General features: G+C 35.5%; 2 protein-coding genes across 2 annotated transcripts; both read left to right on the top strand.

Moving 5' to 3' along the window:
• Positions 1-108: 108 nt before the first annotated feature.
• LOC128553581 (uncharacterized) lies at positions 109-1,575 on the top strand (the record flags this gene model as incomplete). Its single annotated transcript, XM_053534759.1, has 2 exons — positions 109-394; positions 1,141-1,575. Coding segments are annotated over 2 exons (526 nt in total), but the record flags the coding sequence as incomplete, so codon positions are not given.
• Positions 1,576-2,818: 1,243 nt separating this feature from the next.
• On the top strand, positions 2,819-11,928 carry LOC128553580 (uncharacterized). Its single transcript, XM_053534758.1, has 6 exons — positions 2,819-2,966; positions 3,479-3,632; positions 4,342-4,449; positions 8,465-8,649; positions 9,400-9,527; positions 11,564-11,928. The coding sequence occupies exons 1-6, from the start codon at positions 2,819-2,821 to the stop codon at positions 11,708-11,710; spliced, it is 870 nt and encodes a 289-aa protein (XP_053390733.1). The 3' UTR covers positions 11,711-11,928.
• Positions 11,929-12,285: the final 357 nt, after the last annotated feature.

The raw sequence follows: 12,285 nt of genomic DNA, 5'->3' as shown, positions 1-12,285 counted from the left end.
CCGAATGGGCAGCAGAAAACGTACGAATAAAGGTACGAACTGATAATTCATTATCTTTCAAAAACGTTTCAAATAGAAAGCAGTATCTTTTTAATGCTGATATAGCAGATTTATTAGACTCGGCTCAAAAGCTATTAATCTTAGAAACGCCAGTAAGGCCACTGATTTCTTGGAGGAAGCCAAAAGTAAGATAAAGCATAGGAATAAACTTATCCGTATAGCAGATTCTTCATCGGCAGGCTGGTTAACTATACAGGAGTATGAGCAGAACGAAGTCGCTAGCGACTCTGATGACGATAAAAAGATTCGTAGAGCCGAGGAGAGGGCCAAGGCAAAGTTGGAAAAGTCTAAAAAGTTTGAGTCTGATAATAGCTTAGCTGGTAATAGTAACCAGGTAATTTTTTCGTTTTTTATTTTCATTTACAATGGCTTCACGGATACACAAATATCGTTTGGGCGTTCACTGCGTACTTGAGTTTGTAATATATACCGTAAAATAGGTACATGTGTATAGAATTATAAAGATCAAAATTTATTACATTACAGATACAAGCTCGACCTTTAATCGAGCAGATAAATAGTAAACGGCGTCACTTTCACGTGATTTCCGTGCAGGACTTGTCAAAACTTTCCCACGGCGAATTCATTGTTGGCTGTTATTGTTTACTTATATATCGAATAGTAAGTTAGTATATGAATTTGCTCCCGATAATGTCATTGACCGTTTATCACCATAAAATTTAGTTGTTAGTCTGTACACGATGTAAGTAGTTGATTTATTAATTTATATTGTATTATTTGTCAAAAATATCTGTAATGAGTTTATTAATTCTTTCTGCACGAAAAAGTATTTATAAAGCCAAATCTATCTTCGGTTATTAACCTGAATTATGCAGCGCGCACACTGTGTTTTGGCTATTCTATTATACAATGTGTGTAAAGTTTCATTATATTTCTTCACCCCTTATGCGGGAGGATATTTCAAAAGCAAAATGCTTAGATGTAGCATGCAGTTCTATTAAGTTTTATGAAAATACTCCTCTGAATTTCATTTAGCATTATTTGAAATAAGTAGCGTTAGGATAGAAATAAATAAATAAATAAATAAATAAATAAATAAATACTTTTTGGTTTTGACAGTCTTTTCGTAGCTATCGGAGAGAACTACAAAGAAATACAATGGCGGGACAACAGAAAACCGTTGGCAGTCGAGACATCGTTTGTTACGCATGCGGAGGAGTGGGTCACTTCGCAACCGGCTGCGCCGCCCATCTCAGGATGTCCAGTGTCGAGCGACCCTTGGAGTCTGGAACCTCAAGAAGGTCGGCAGTCCCCATCCTGGACAATACCAGTGCCAAGCCAGAGACAAAAGAAAAATGAAGTTTCAGATTGTCAATGTAAGGACGATAAGTATTGGCTTTTTGCTGAATCGTCAGAATTTCTTCCTGATTTAGATTTCACTGAAATATTTTGTGAGACAATTGAAAGCTCATTTTCTGTTTCGGATCGTTCTGTTAAAAAGAGACTTCAAGCTGCACTTCCGTTTTGGAAAAATACTATTCAAGCAAACACTGACATCTTATCTGTTATTGAGCATGGTTATACAATACCTTTCATTGTAAATCCACCTACTTTTGTTTTGAAGAACAATCGCTCTGCTTTAGAAAATTATGATTTTGTGAAGTCTGAAATTTTAAAACTGTTAGATAAAAACTGCGTCTATCAGGTGCCCTTTTTACCTCATAATGTTAACCCTTTATCAGTTGCTATTAAAAGCGTCGGCAAAAAACGTTTGATTTTAGATTTGAGCGTTTTGAACACATATGTCAAAAAACAGAAAGTGAAATTCGAAGATTTCAAAGTAGCCAAGGAATTTCTGGTTCCTAATGGTTTCATGTTCAAATTCGACCTCAGTTCAGGTTACCATCATTTTTCCATAAAACCAATACATCATACATATCTTGGTTTTTCATGGCAAATGGAAGGCAAAATTAAGTATTTTCTTTTCTCTGTGGTACCATTCGGATTATCATCTGCCCCTTTCATTTTCACAAAAGGGTTACGTCCCCTTGTTAAGTACTGGCGTTCATTCGGTATTAGGATAGTCTTGTTTCTGGACGATGGTTGGGGTATAAATGCCACCTACGAACTGGCTAAGTCAGATGCCGACTTTGTTTTCGACACTCTCAAAAAGGCGGGTTTTTTGGTAAATTTAGAAAAGTCTATTTTTCTGCCAGTTCAGTGTTTAGAATGGTTAGGCTATGTTTGGGATCTTAAGAATGGATGTCTGCGTATCCCTACTAGGAGAATAGTAAGCACAAGAGAATGCCTACAGAAAGTATTAGATTACTTCCCCTTTTCGTCTGCCAGGAAACTTGCTCAGCTATCTGGTAAAATCATATCCATGGCACCCGTCCTAGGTAATGTTTGTTTGTTGCAAACAAAACCGTTTTATGGTTTCATAGAGACAAGAGTTAGTTAGGACAAAAATATAGATATTACACGTCTGTGGAATTGCTTAAAATTTTGGAAAACTGTATTCGATTCCTCTTTTCACAAAGTGCTTTTTCAGGATTATCTTCCTGCAGAGATAGTTTACTCAGATGCTTCGGCAGTGGCAGGTGCTGGGTATATAGAGTGTTGTGGTGATATTGCACACAAGGTTTGGTCAGATTTCGAGAAAAATCAAAGTTCTACTTTCAGAGAACTTTTAGCAATAAAGTTTTCGCTATGTTCATTTAAAAATCAGTTACGAGGAAAAAGAGTCGTTTGGAACACTGATAACAAAAATTGTGTTCATATTATTAATAAAGGTAGCATGAATGTCAATCTGCAGAATATGGCTTTAGAAGTTTTTAACGTATGTGCCAGCAATGGTATTTCCTTGGAACCAACCTGGATTAGTAGAGATAAGAATATTACAGCTGATGAGCTCAGCAGATTATTAGATTACGATGATTACGGTTGTAACACCAGATTTTTTCCATTTCATAGACAATATGTTCGGGCCGCATGAAGTTGATCGCTTTGCCAATGAATACAATACTAAGTTGCCTCGTTATAATTCATTATTCTGGACCCCTGATTCCGAGGCTGTAGATGCTTTCTCGGTCAGCTGGTCCAAGGTTAACAATTGGTTAGTACCGCCGGTGTATTTAGTGCCCAAAGCGCTCAATTTTTTGTTATTTTGTAAAGCGAAAGGTACTCTAGTAGCACCTTATTGGCCATCTAGTCCCTTTTTTCCTTTGATAGTTAGTGAGCATTCGGTCTTTAAGCCATATATTTCCGACATGCTATTGTTTAATGACCCAAGTAATATTTATATGCAAGGTCGTAACAAAGACACTATTTTCGGTTCAGAAAAATTCACCAGCAAAGTTTTGGTAGTGAGGTTAGACTGCTCTGATGTATCATAAAATCTTAGTTTCGTTACATAATATAATACATGTATATTATATTTTTTCTCATGGTTTTACAGATTTGTTTGAAACAAACAGATGGAATGATGTCAAAATTCAAGCCAGTCATTTCAATACAGATCTGTTCTCAGCAGTGCAACAAGTGTGCATGAGGGGAAAAGAACCATCTACCACACGTAGCTATTTTCAAGCTTTCAAGAAGTTTAGAGAATGGTGTACCATTGTCCAGTTAACCGCTCTACCCGCTACGCCAGTTACGGTAGCACTTTATTTAGTTTCCGTTTTACAGGACGATAACTGTCATTCGTGTAGCAAGTCTAAATTAAATATGATTTTTTATGCCATTAACTGGGCACACAATGTTTCTTTTTCACCAAATCCGTGTTCAGATGAATGGTTAAAATTATGTCTCAATGGTTGTATTAGAATGATAGCTAAACCCGTTAACAAGAAGGAACCGGTAACTTCAGATATACTTATAAAATTAGTGCAACACTATGCTGCTGAGGACAGTTCTTTGGGAAATTTAAGACTTATTTGTTTATTTGTTTTATCATTTGCTGGTTTCTTTCGTATAAATGAATCGTTACACATAAAAAGATCAGACATAAAAATTTTCAATACTCATTGTGAAATACATGTTGAACATTCAAAGACTGATGTGTTAAGAGAAGGAAACACTGTCATTATTTCTAGGACTGGAAACTTCTCTTGCCCTGTCGCTCTTCTCGAGAGGTATTTGTTACAAGCTGGCATTAATCCAACTTCTGATGAATTTATATTTAGACCGTTACAGTTTTCTAAGGTTAAAAAACACTTACGTTCTAAGACCAAATTGCGACAAACCTTTATCCTATTCCAGTGTTCGTGATAGTTTCAAAAATATGATGAGTTCGTTGGGTTTAGATGCTTCTCGTTACAGCCTTCATAGTTTCCGTTCTGGAGGTGCCAGTACTTCAGCTAATAACAATACCTCTGAGCGGTTATGGCAGAGACATGGCAGGTGGAAATCCTCCGCGGCAAGGGATGGGTATGTAAAGGACAGTTTAAAAGACCGTTTGTCAGTGTCTTTAAATCTCGGTATTTGATTGAATATATATAGACTAATACAAACATTATAAGATTTATGTAAATGAACGTGTGAATAGTAATACATGTAATACATTATTGTTTCATGTTTGTTTCACATAGGTGTTCGTATAGAGACATTATGAAAATAAATCACAGTTGAGCATTACAATTCGTGTATTATGTATCAAATTTGAAGTTGAAACGAAATATCTATTTGTGTAATTTTAGTAGGTTAATTGTTAGGTGTTGACGGAATGTCAGTGCATGAATTCTGCTTGAGGTGACGGAATGTCACTGTGGGTAATCTCCGTAAAGTGACAGAATGTCACTGTGAGTAATCCGCAAGAAGTGGTCAGTAATCTGCAAGAAGTGATGGAATGTCACTTTGAGTAATCTGCAAGAAGTGACGGAATGTCACTGAGTAATCTGCATAAGTGACGGAATGTCACTGTGAGTAATCTGCATAAAGTGACGGAATGTCACTATGAGTAATCTGCATGAAGTGATGGAATGTCACTGTGAGTAATCTGCAAGAAGTGACGGAATGTCACTGTGTGTAGTCTGCAAGAAACGACGTAATGTCAATGTGAGGAGGCCAAATGTCAGAGTACACGAGTGGGACGGAAAGTCAGTATATGTGATTCCTATGAGCTATATGGCAACCGGCAGCAGGGGCCGACCACTAGTGGATGTTGTGGATGTTTTAAGCATAGGATCGTTTTATTTATAAGTATATTTATATTTTGATTTTCTTATTAGTCTGCCATTTTGTTAGTGATTTGAATTTTATTTTGTATAAAATTGTCGATAGTAAAAGATACTAGCTAAATGTTCATACATTCAGATTCTTCCTGCCGTTGAGCACTTAGAGTCCATGACTTTTAATTGCTTTAACGTCTTACGTATCGAGGATAACGGGTTCGAACCAGATCATGCCAATTTACAAATTAATTGCGGACGATACGGTCCTAATTTTAGTTGTACGTTAGATAAGCTATCTGCCTGATATGTTATTTGTCAAAGCAGGCTCGATACAAACAGTCTTTACATTTGACAGTTAAAATCGTTGGCTTTTCTTTGAATATAGCTATTCAGATTGTTTTTGTTTTACCTTTTTAAGAAAAATTAAAGTATATATGCATTTAATTGAATTTTAGTTTGCGACCATACTAGTAGTGGAATTGTCACATCAAGACACAATGGTTTGGTATGGGCGATGAAGACGACGGTCACTTCATAAAATCGGTAGATGATTATACCAACATTATGAGTATCATTTTCAATATTTTTTCTGTTATTAAAGGTTTTCATTCCGTTACGTTTAAATGAATGGATTCTTTTATGATAGAACAAACTTCTTCAGGAGTATCTATATTCGAACTTTCTTATTTAACTCTCTTTGTTAGCTCGATATTTGCTGCCAAATACAAGCCTTATTCCTAAATTCTGCCTTTGTATTCTGTAGTACTAGTAGTTGATTCAGTTTTATTGGTTCAGTTCAGTGTTAATAGAGATTAGAGAATAATTAATTTACTCACAGCTTCAGCGTGAGTAAATGTAATTATTCGCGTTTCGATATTAACCAGTTTTGCAAGTTTTGGTCAAGTTAGCGGTACATTTTGGCGGGTATTCACCAGTGTTTTTCATGCGTTATAGCTTTATCGGGATATAAAAGCAGTGTTTGCGCGGTTTATCGCCACTCGAGGCTAAGTTTTTGGCAGCAAAACTATACACCCTCCCCACCCACCCAGCGGTGGCATAATGGTTAACTTAATAACTTATTTTCAGGTTTACTTGACATGAGTAGCAGTTCAGAGAAGTCAATAATTTATTTTTCTTCCTGCACAGGTTATCAAGTTGGCAAGATAATCGAAATTTCTAGTGAACTGTAAACGCGATTTATACTTTGTCTCAATTCTTTTTAGTTTCGTTTCAGATTTCCGAAGACGCACAAGTGAGGTCGTTATTCCAAACCACTTCTGAAGGACTACAAAATATGAAATGCTGTATTTACTCCGCGAAAAATTATAAATATTTGCTGCCAAATACAAGCCTTATTCCTAAATTCTGCCTTTGTATTCTGTAGTACTAGTAGTTGATTCAGTTTTATTGGTTCGGTTCAGTGTTAATAGAGATTAGAGAATAATTAATTTACTCACAGCTTCAGCGTGAGTAAGTTCACAATAATTACTTTGTGGACCAGGAACCTTCAGACTAGGTTATAGACTATGACATACCTTTATGTATGAAGTGAGTTTAATAAAGTACCTGTTCCATTTTTTTCTGTTCTGCTGGTTGTAGCATTTTTGTTAGGTCCGTAACTTTCTGGAATGGTGAAATACATATAGCTGATATATTTATGTAATGAAGTAACAGATCTGCACACAGATAAGAAACTAAGCGAAGTTGTAGTTATGTAAGATAATGAATAAAAAAAATTTGTGAGACTGTCATAACTCCACTTTATAAGATTTAATGAGATTCACACTTCAAAACAAAATCAAATAAATGATAAAATGAAGCAAATCTATTTTGAAATAATAATTGCACGAATACTGAAAAAAAACTCCTAAAACTATTGTTTTGATTGTAAATGCTTTGTGGGACCACATGTTACATATGCGATCGCATTAGTAACACCTGTTACAAATGCGATCTGTTACGAATGTGGTCCTACAATGCTTTTATCTTATTATCCAGTTGTAGCTTTTTACGTGTAAATTTTGTTCTAACGTACATAATATGTGTAGTAATATAACGGAGCAAACTTTATATATACAGTTTACCTTAGGACCTGTGAAAAGTCCAGAAATCTATCCTAGAACTTTACCTTCATAAGTGCATGACAACGGAATTTTTTTCAATCGCTTAATTCACCAATGTGAATTCAATTTTTTTGAAGATATGCATTTTATAGCATCGTTTCAAAGAATCGCTCTGTTAGAACAAAAAGCAAAAGTTATTTAAAAATTAAGGAATTTCAATGTTTAAGACTTCTTTTATGAAAAGTAGTTCACTAATTTTCTGTTATTGTATACATTTCCATTGCCTGCACACTGAAACATTTTAAACCTACATTTAACAATATCAGTCTTAAGGTATCGTTAATTTCTGTTCGATTACGTAATCCTATCTGGCGTTTTGTCAACCTTCGGATAAAAATGTTGCTCATGTCAGACCCTGGTTTTCCGTTCATACCGGAGAATGCCCACTTCCCGTATGTTGGACATGTAATCGAACGGAATTTCCGATCGCCGTTACGGGTGCACTACCGTAAACGAATTAAAAGGAAAGGGGGGACTAGTCATGTATGATGCAAGGAAAACATTTATGCATAAAAAAAACACACTGTCAAAATACGCTAAAGAAAAGACAGAAAAAAAGTTATGATGTCAAGCATATGCATAATTTCAGACGCCATATAATTGTGTTGATGTGCCGTTAAACCTAACAAGAAATATATTTTTAGGTAAGAAAACGTAATGACGTTAAGTACAGTTCTTAAAACAAACGCAAGAAAATGCATGTACTGTGAATCTAGAATTGCATGTATGTGATTACCACTTTTATGTGTGATTTCATATCATAAAGTACACTTAAGAAATAGAATGAGAATAGCTTCAAGATCGCCGTGGCCGAGTGGTTAAGGTCGCTGACTTCAAATCACTTGCCCCTCATCGATGTGGGTTCGAGCCTCACTCGGGGCGTTGAATTCTTCATGTGAGGAAGCCATCCAGCTGGCTTACGGAAGGTCGGTGGTTCTACCCAGGTGCCCGCTCGTGATGAAATAATGCACGGAGGGGCACCTGGGATCTTCCTCCACTATTAAAGCTGGAAAGTCTCCATATGACCTATCATGTGTCGGTGCGACGTTAAATCCAAAAAAAATCGTTCAGGTTCAGAATTATACGTTTAAAAACACATACACAAGGCTAATGGGTTTTCCTTTCAAAAGTGATTTCTTAATTATAAAGGTTACCAGTTTTTCAAGCGCCAATATGCCTGATAAGCAATTCGGAAGATGGAAAACTGCAAGTGGAACCAGAGCCTCTGAAGCAGATACAGCAAATAGATGTACCGTTGGTGGTGGTGGCTATAGCGGGGCTTTACCGGACTGGAAAATCCTATCTTTTGAATAGGTTAGCCGGCTCAAGCTCAGGTAGAACAGTAACATTTATAATATTCTATTTACATTTTGAAATTATCCTTTACATATATTTGTTGAAAACAGACCATTCGTATGGCGAAATATGTTTACAAAATATATCAACAGGACAAGTGATATAAGTCGTGACATATTGCAGAACTTTGAGCTTAAGGAGTTCATTCACTATATCTGTATATACATATGTATAGAAATATTTATAATTTCGCTTTATCATGTGTTAGGTATGAGGGGTGTTGTGTTGCACATTTCATAATCTTTCTTCTCATGAACAGACTATAACATATATACAGAGTATGTTAATGTGGTTTGATACATTCAAAGGAACTTCTATATATCTTATTAACTTCTGTTTATTATTATTTTCAATTTTCTGCCTTTGTCTAAATAGCATAATGCAATATTTTTCTTTCTTATCATAAGGTAAGATTTCTGTGTAACACTATAAATGTTAAATAAGTTTTGTATACTATGGATTACTATAACAGAAGCCGATGTTAGGATGTCGTGAGGGGGATGTTGCACATTTTATTACCTCTCATGAACAGATTCAGTCAAACCGAGTGTGTTATTATTTTTGCTTGGATACATTCTATGCTTCTAAAGGACTCTTCTTAGAAATTATATTACTTAGACCGCCACAGACCAGGTAATCAATGTTCAAAATGATAATAAAATGGCGCTTTTCTGATCACTTATGTGTAACAGTTTGAACTTTAATCGTATAAAATGAAATTATTTTAGGATTTCCTCTGGGAAAAACAATCGAGTCTAAAACCAAAGGAATTTGGGTGTGGTGCCGAAAACATCAAGAGAAACCAAATACGGTCCTGTTGCTGCTTGACACAGAGGGTCTAGGGGATGTGGCGAAGGTATGGCCGTATGGTTTGTGAGTATATTGGAATAAGATTATAGTGTAATAAGTTTCATTTTGATTCATATTGTTCCTTGTGTGCAATTTAATATTCAGCACACTTGCCGCCCATCCGACTTCCCCACTCAAGAAAAAAGACGTTTAACATACTGACCACTTATTTGGTTCATGCAAAACATGGTAAGGGTCCAGTTTTTCTCCAGTGTGCCTGGGCAAAATGAAAAAAACAACATTCTACCGTGTTGTCAGGGAATACATCAACAAAGGCTTTAATGCAAGCATCCTCAAAGTCAGCTCTAAAGATTGTCACTGAGAGTCCTATTTCACGACTCTGTGCTTGGTACTTAATCGCAGAAAACATTTCTTGGTATATAAGCCGATTCTTCCTGGTAAGAAGACAAAATGCAAGGGGAAGTAACTGTCCCATTACTATACCATGTATAGTGTAAAGCTGGTAGAAATGTTGTGGCGCTACACTGAATGTACCATCACCGTACCAGACTGAACTTCGGCAAAGGTTTCTCAGATCTTGGTCTGTGCAGAATATAATAACCCTATCATTACTTTCCAACTGGATGTCACACAGGATCCAATTCTCACCAGTTGTGAGTTTCTGCCATTTTTCTGGTATGTTTAGCTCTGACAATGTTTTAGGTATCTCTGGTAAGAACTTACGGCGCTGGCGCTGCAAGGAACGCTTAACTGTGGACTCTTTTGGCATATATCCTCGATATTCTGCTGGAAGATTTTTGGAAAGCTCCCGATTAATAATCTTGGATGGAGTTTCTTGAGATTTTGATGCCGTTTCTTTCATGCGAGACATGGCTTTTTGGATTTCTGTAGCTGGAACATCTGGTCCATGTATATCATGTGAAGTCTCTTTAAGTAGTACATCATTCAGACCAATAATAGCGCGGCCTTTGCACTTTCTGGTTTCGCAACGCCAATATCCCTTTTCAGACACTTCTCTATCTTCCTTTTAAAGTCATTTTTTTGCACCACGTAAACTAAGAAAATATTCAGGCTTTTCCTCCATTACTTGTTTGCTTTTACACTTTACACTTTACAATAACATACCATAACAAATATACTGAAACTAAAATTATAATTATATTTACCCGTAGGCTTCTCCGGTCCAATTTCACCAAATAACACGTTTCTAATCAATTATGGTTATTTACCCATTGAGTAAACGGTAAACGTAAGCCGATAATACAATCAATTTTCATCATAAAGGCCTTTGTCAAAGGTAACAATTTCGACCAAGTGTCGTACTTTATATGAAAATTAGACCTAGTGTCGTATTCGGCTAAGTGTCGGATTCGGCCATGTTTCATCTTCGACGAAGTGTCATATTCGACCAAGTGTCTTTCGACCAAGTGTCGTGCACCGCCATGATAATAGGAATTCCATCAAAAATTGTTTATAAAGAGCTCAAACGCATTTATAAATAAATTAATGGTTGAAAAATTAATATTAATTTAACTACATGTTTTCTGATAAATGTAAGCTTTAAAATCTTACTATACTGTTGGATGAGTGTATGTAAAATGAGAAAACCCTAGTAATTTCAAATTACATATTGTTTGGGTGTGTGTTTTTTTGTGTGTGAACATGTTTGGCGTCGTTGGAGTGAAACAAAACCATTACATCACTTTGGTATTACAGTAGTGTAATAAAGCTTCAAAGCTTCAAAGCTTTAAGTATACGAGACGTTGAGTTGGCCTGGTCTACCAAAAAAAAAAAACAATTGATGACATACGTTAAAAAAACGTTTGCTTCTATCCACTTTGAATTTATTAAACTCGTTTATAAAATTGATAAATTGTTCGTCATAGTTTCGAATTTTATTATTTTATACAACTCGTATGAATAGACAATCATGTAATATCCTCTAGATCTACGTGTAAGTTTGTGCTACTGTTGTTATTATTATTATTATTATTATTATTATTATTAGACCATTATTATTATAATCGTCATCGTCATTATCATCATTATTATTATACAGAACTCTAAATTATTCGTTGACAGGGTGACAGTGGCCATGACAACAGGATTTTCACCGTAGTAACGCTATTAAGCAGCGTGCTTGTGTACAATATGATGTCTGTTTTCAACCAAGACGCAGTAGAAAAACTAACGAATCCTTTAGAGTTTCTGTTCCTGGTTAATGTTTGATATAATAAATGACTCTCGGGTCCGTATGCAAGTTGCGTTGTATAGTAAGACTCGAAACACTTTTACTGGTCCACAGTATGATTTCAAATAACTGTTCTAATATGCAAGACTGGACGATTGATAGACTTGCTTCTGTTTATCATATTAAGCTACTGTATAGCTACTGTGCAGTACATAGATTGCATGTGATATTTTTCATCTTTATAGCAAACCAGTTCTCACTTCTATAACGAGTTTAGAAAGCCTGATTAAATTGGGACAAACAAACAAACAAAACAAACAAACAAATCTTTATTGTGATTTAGGCCTCCGGCCCATACACCATCAATCATATACATTATATACATATATACAAACATAACATTTACATACAACAACTCTTATAAGGAATAATGAAGTAAATATTAACTATTTATATCACTCATGTCATAAAAAGCATTTGTTTTGAGAAAGAGGTTTGTACATAATTTCTAACTTTTTAAAGCTTCAATACATGCCTGTCCATGTATCTTGCCGAAACGAAATAAAGAAAAGACATGGACAGAATAGATTAATATCTGTACCTTTGTTACTAT

This window comes from Mercenaria mercenaria, unplaced genomic scaffold, assembly GCF_021730395.1.
Source record: "Mercenaria mercenaria strain notata unplaced genomic scaffold, MADL_Memer_1 contig_4000, whole genome shotgun sequence".
Classification (NCBI taxonomy): domain Eukaryota; kingdom Metazoa; phylum Mollusca; class Bivalvia; order Venerida; family Veneridae; genus Mercenaria; species Mercenaria mercenaria.
Note: the sequence above shows the minus strand (reverse complement) of the source record. Positions and strands in the feature narration are given on the sequence as shown.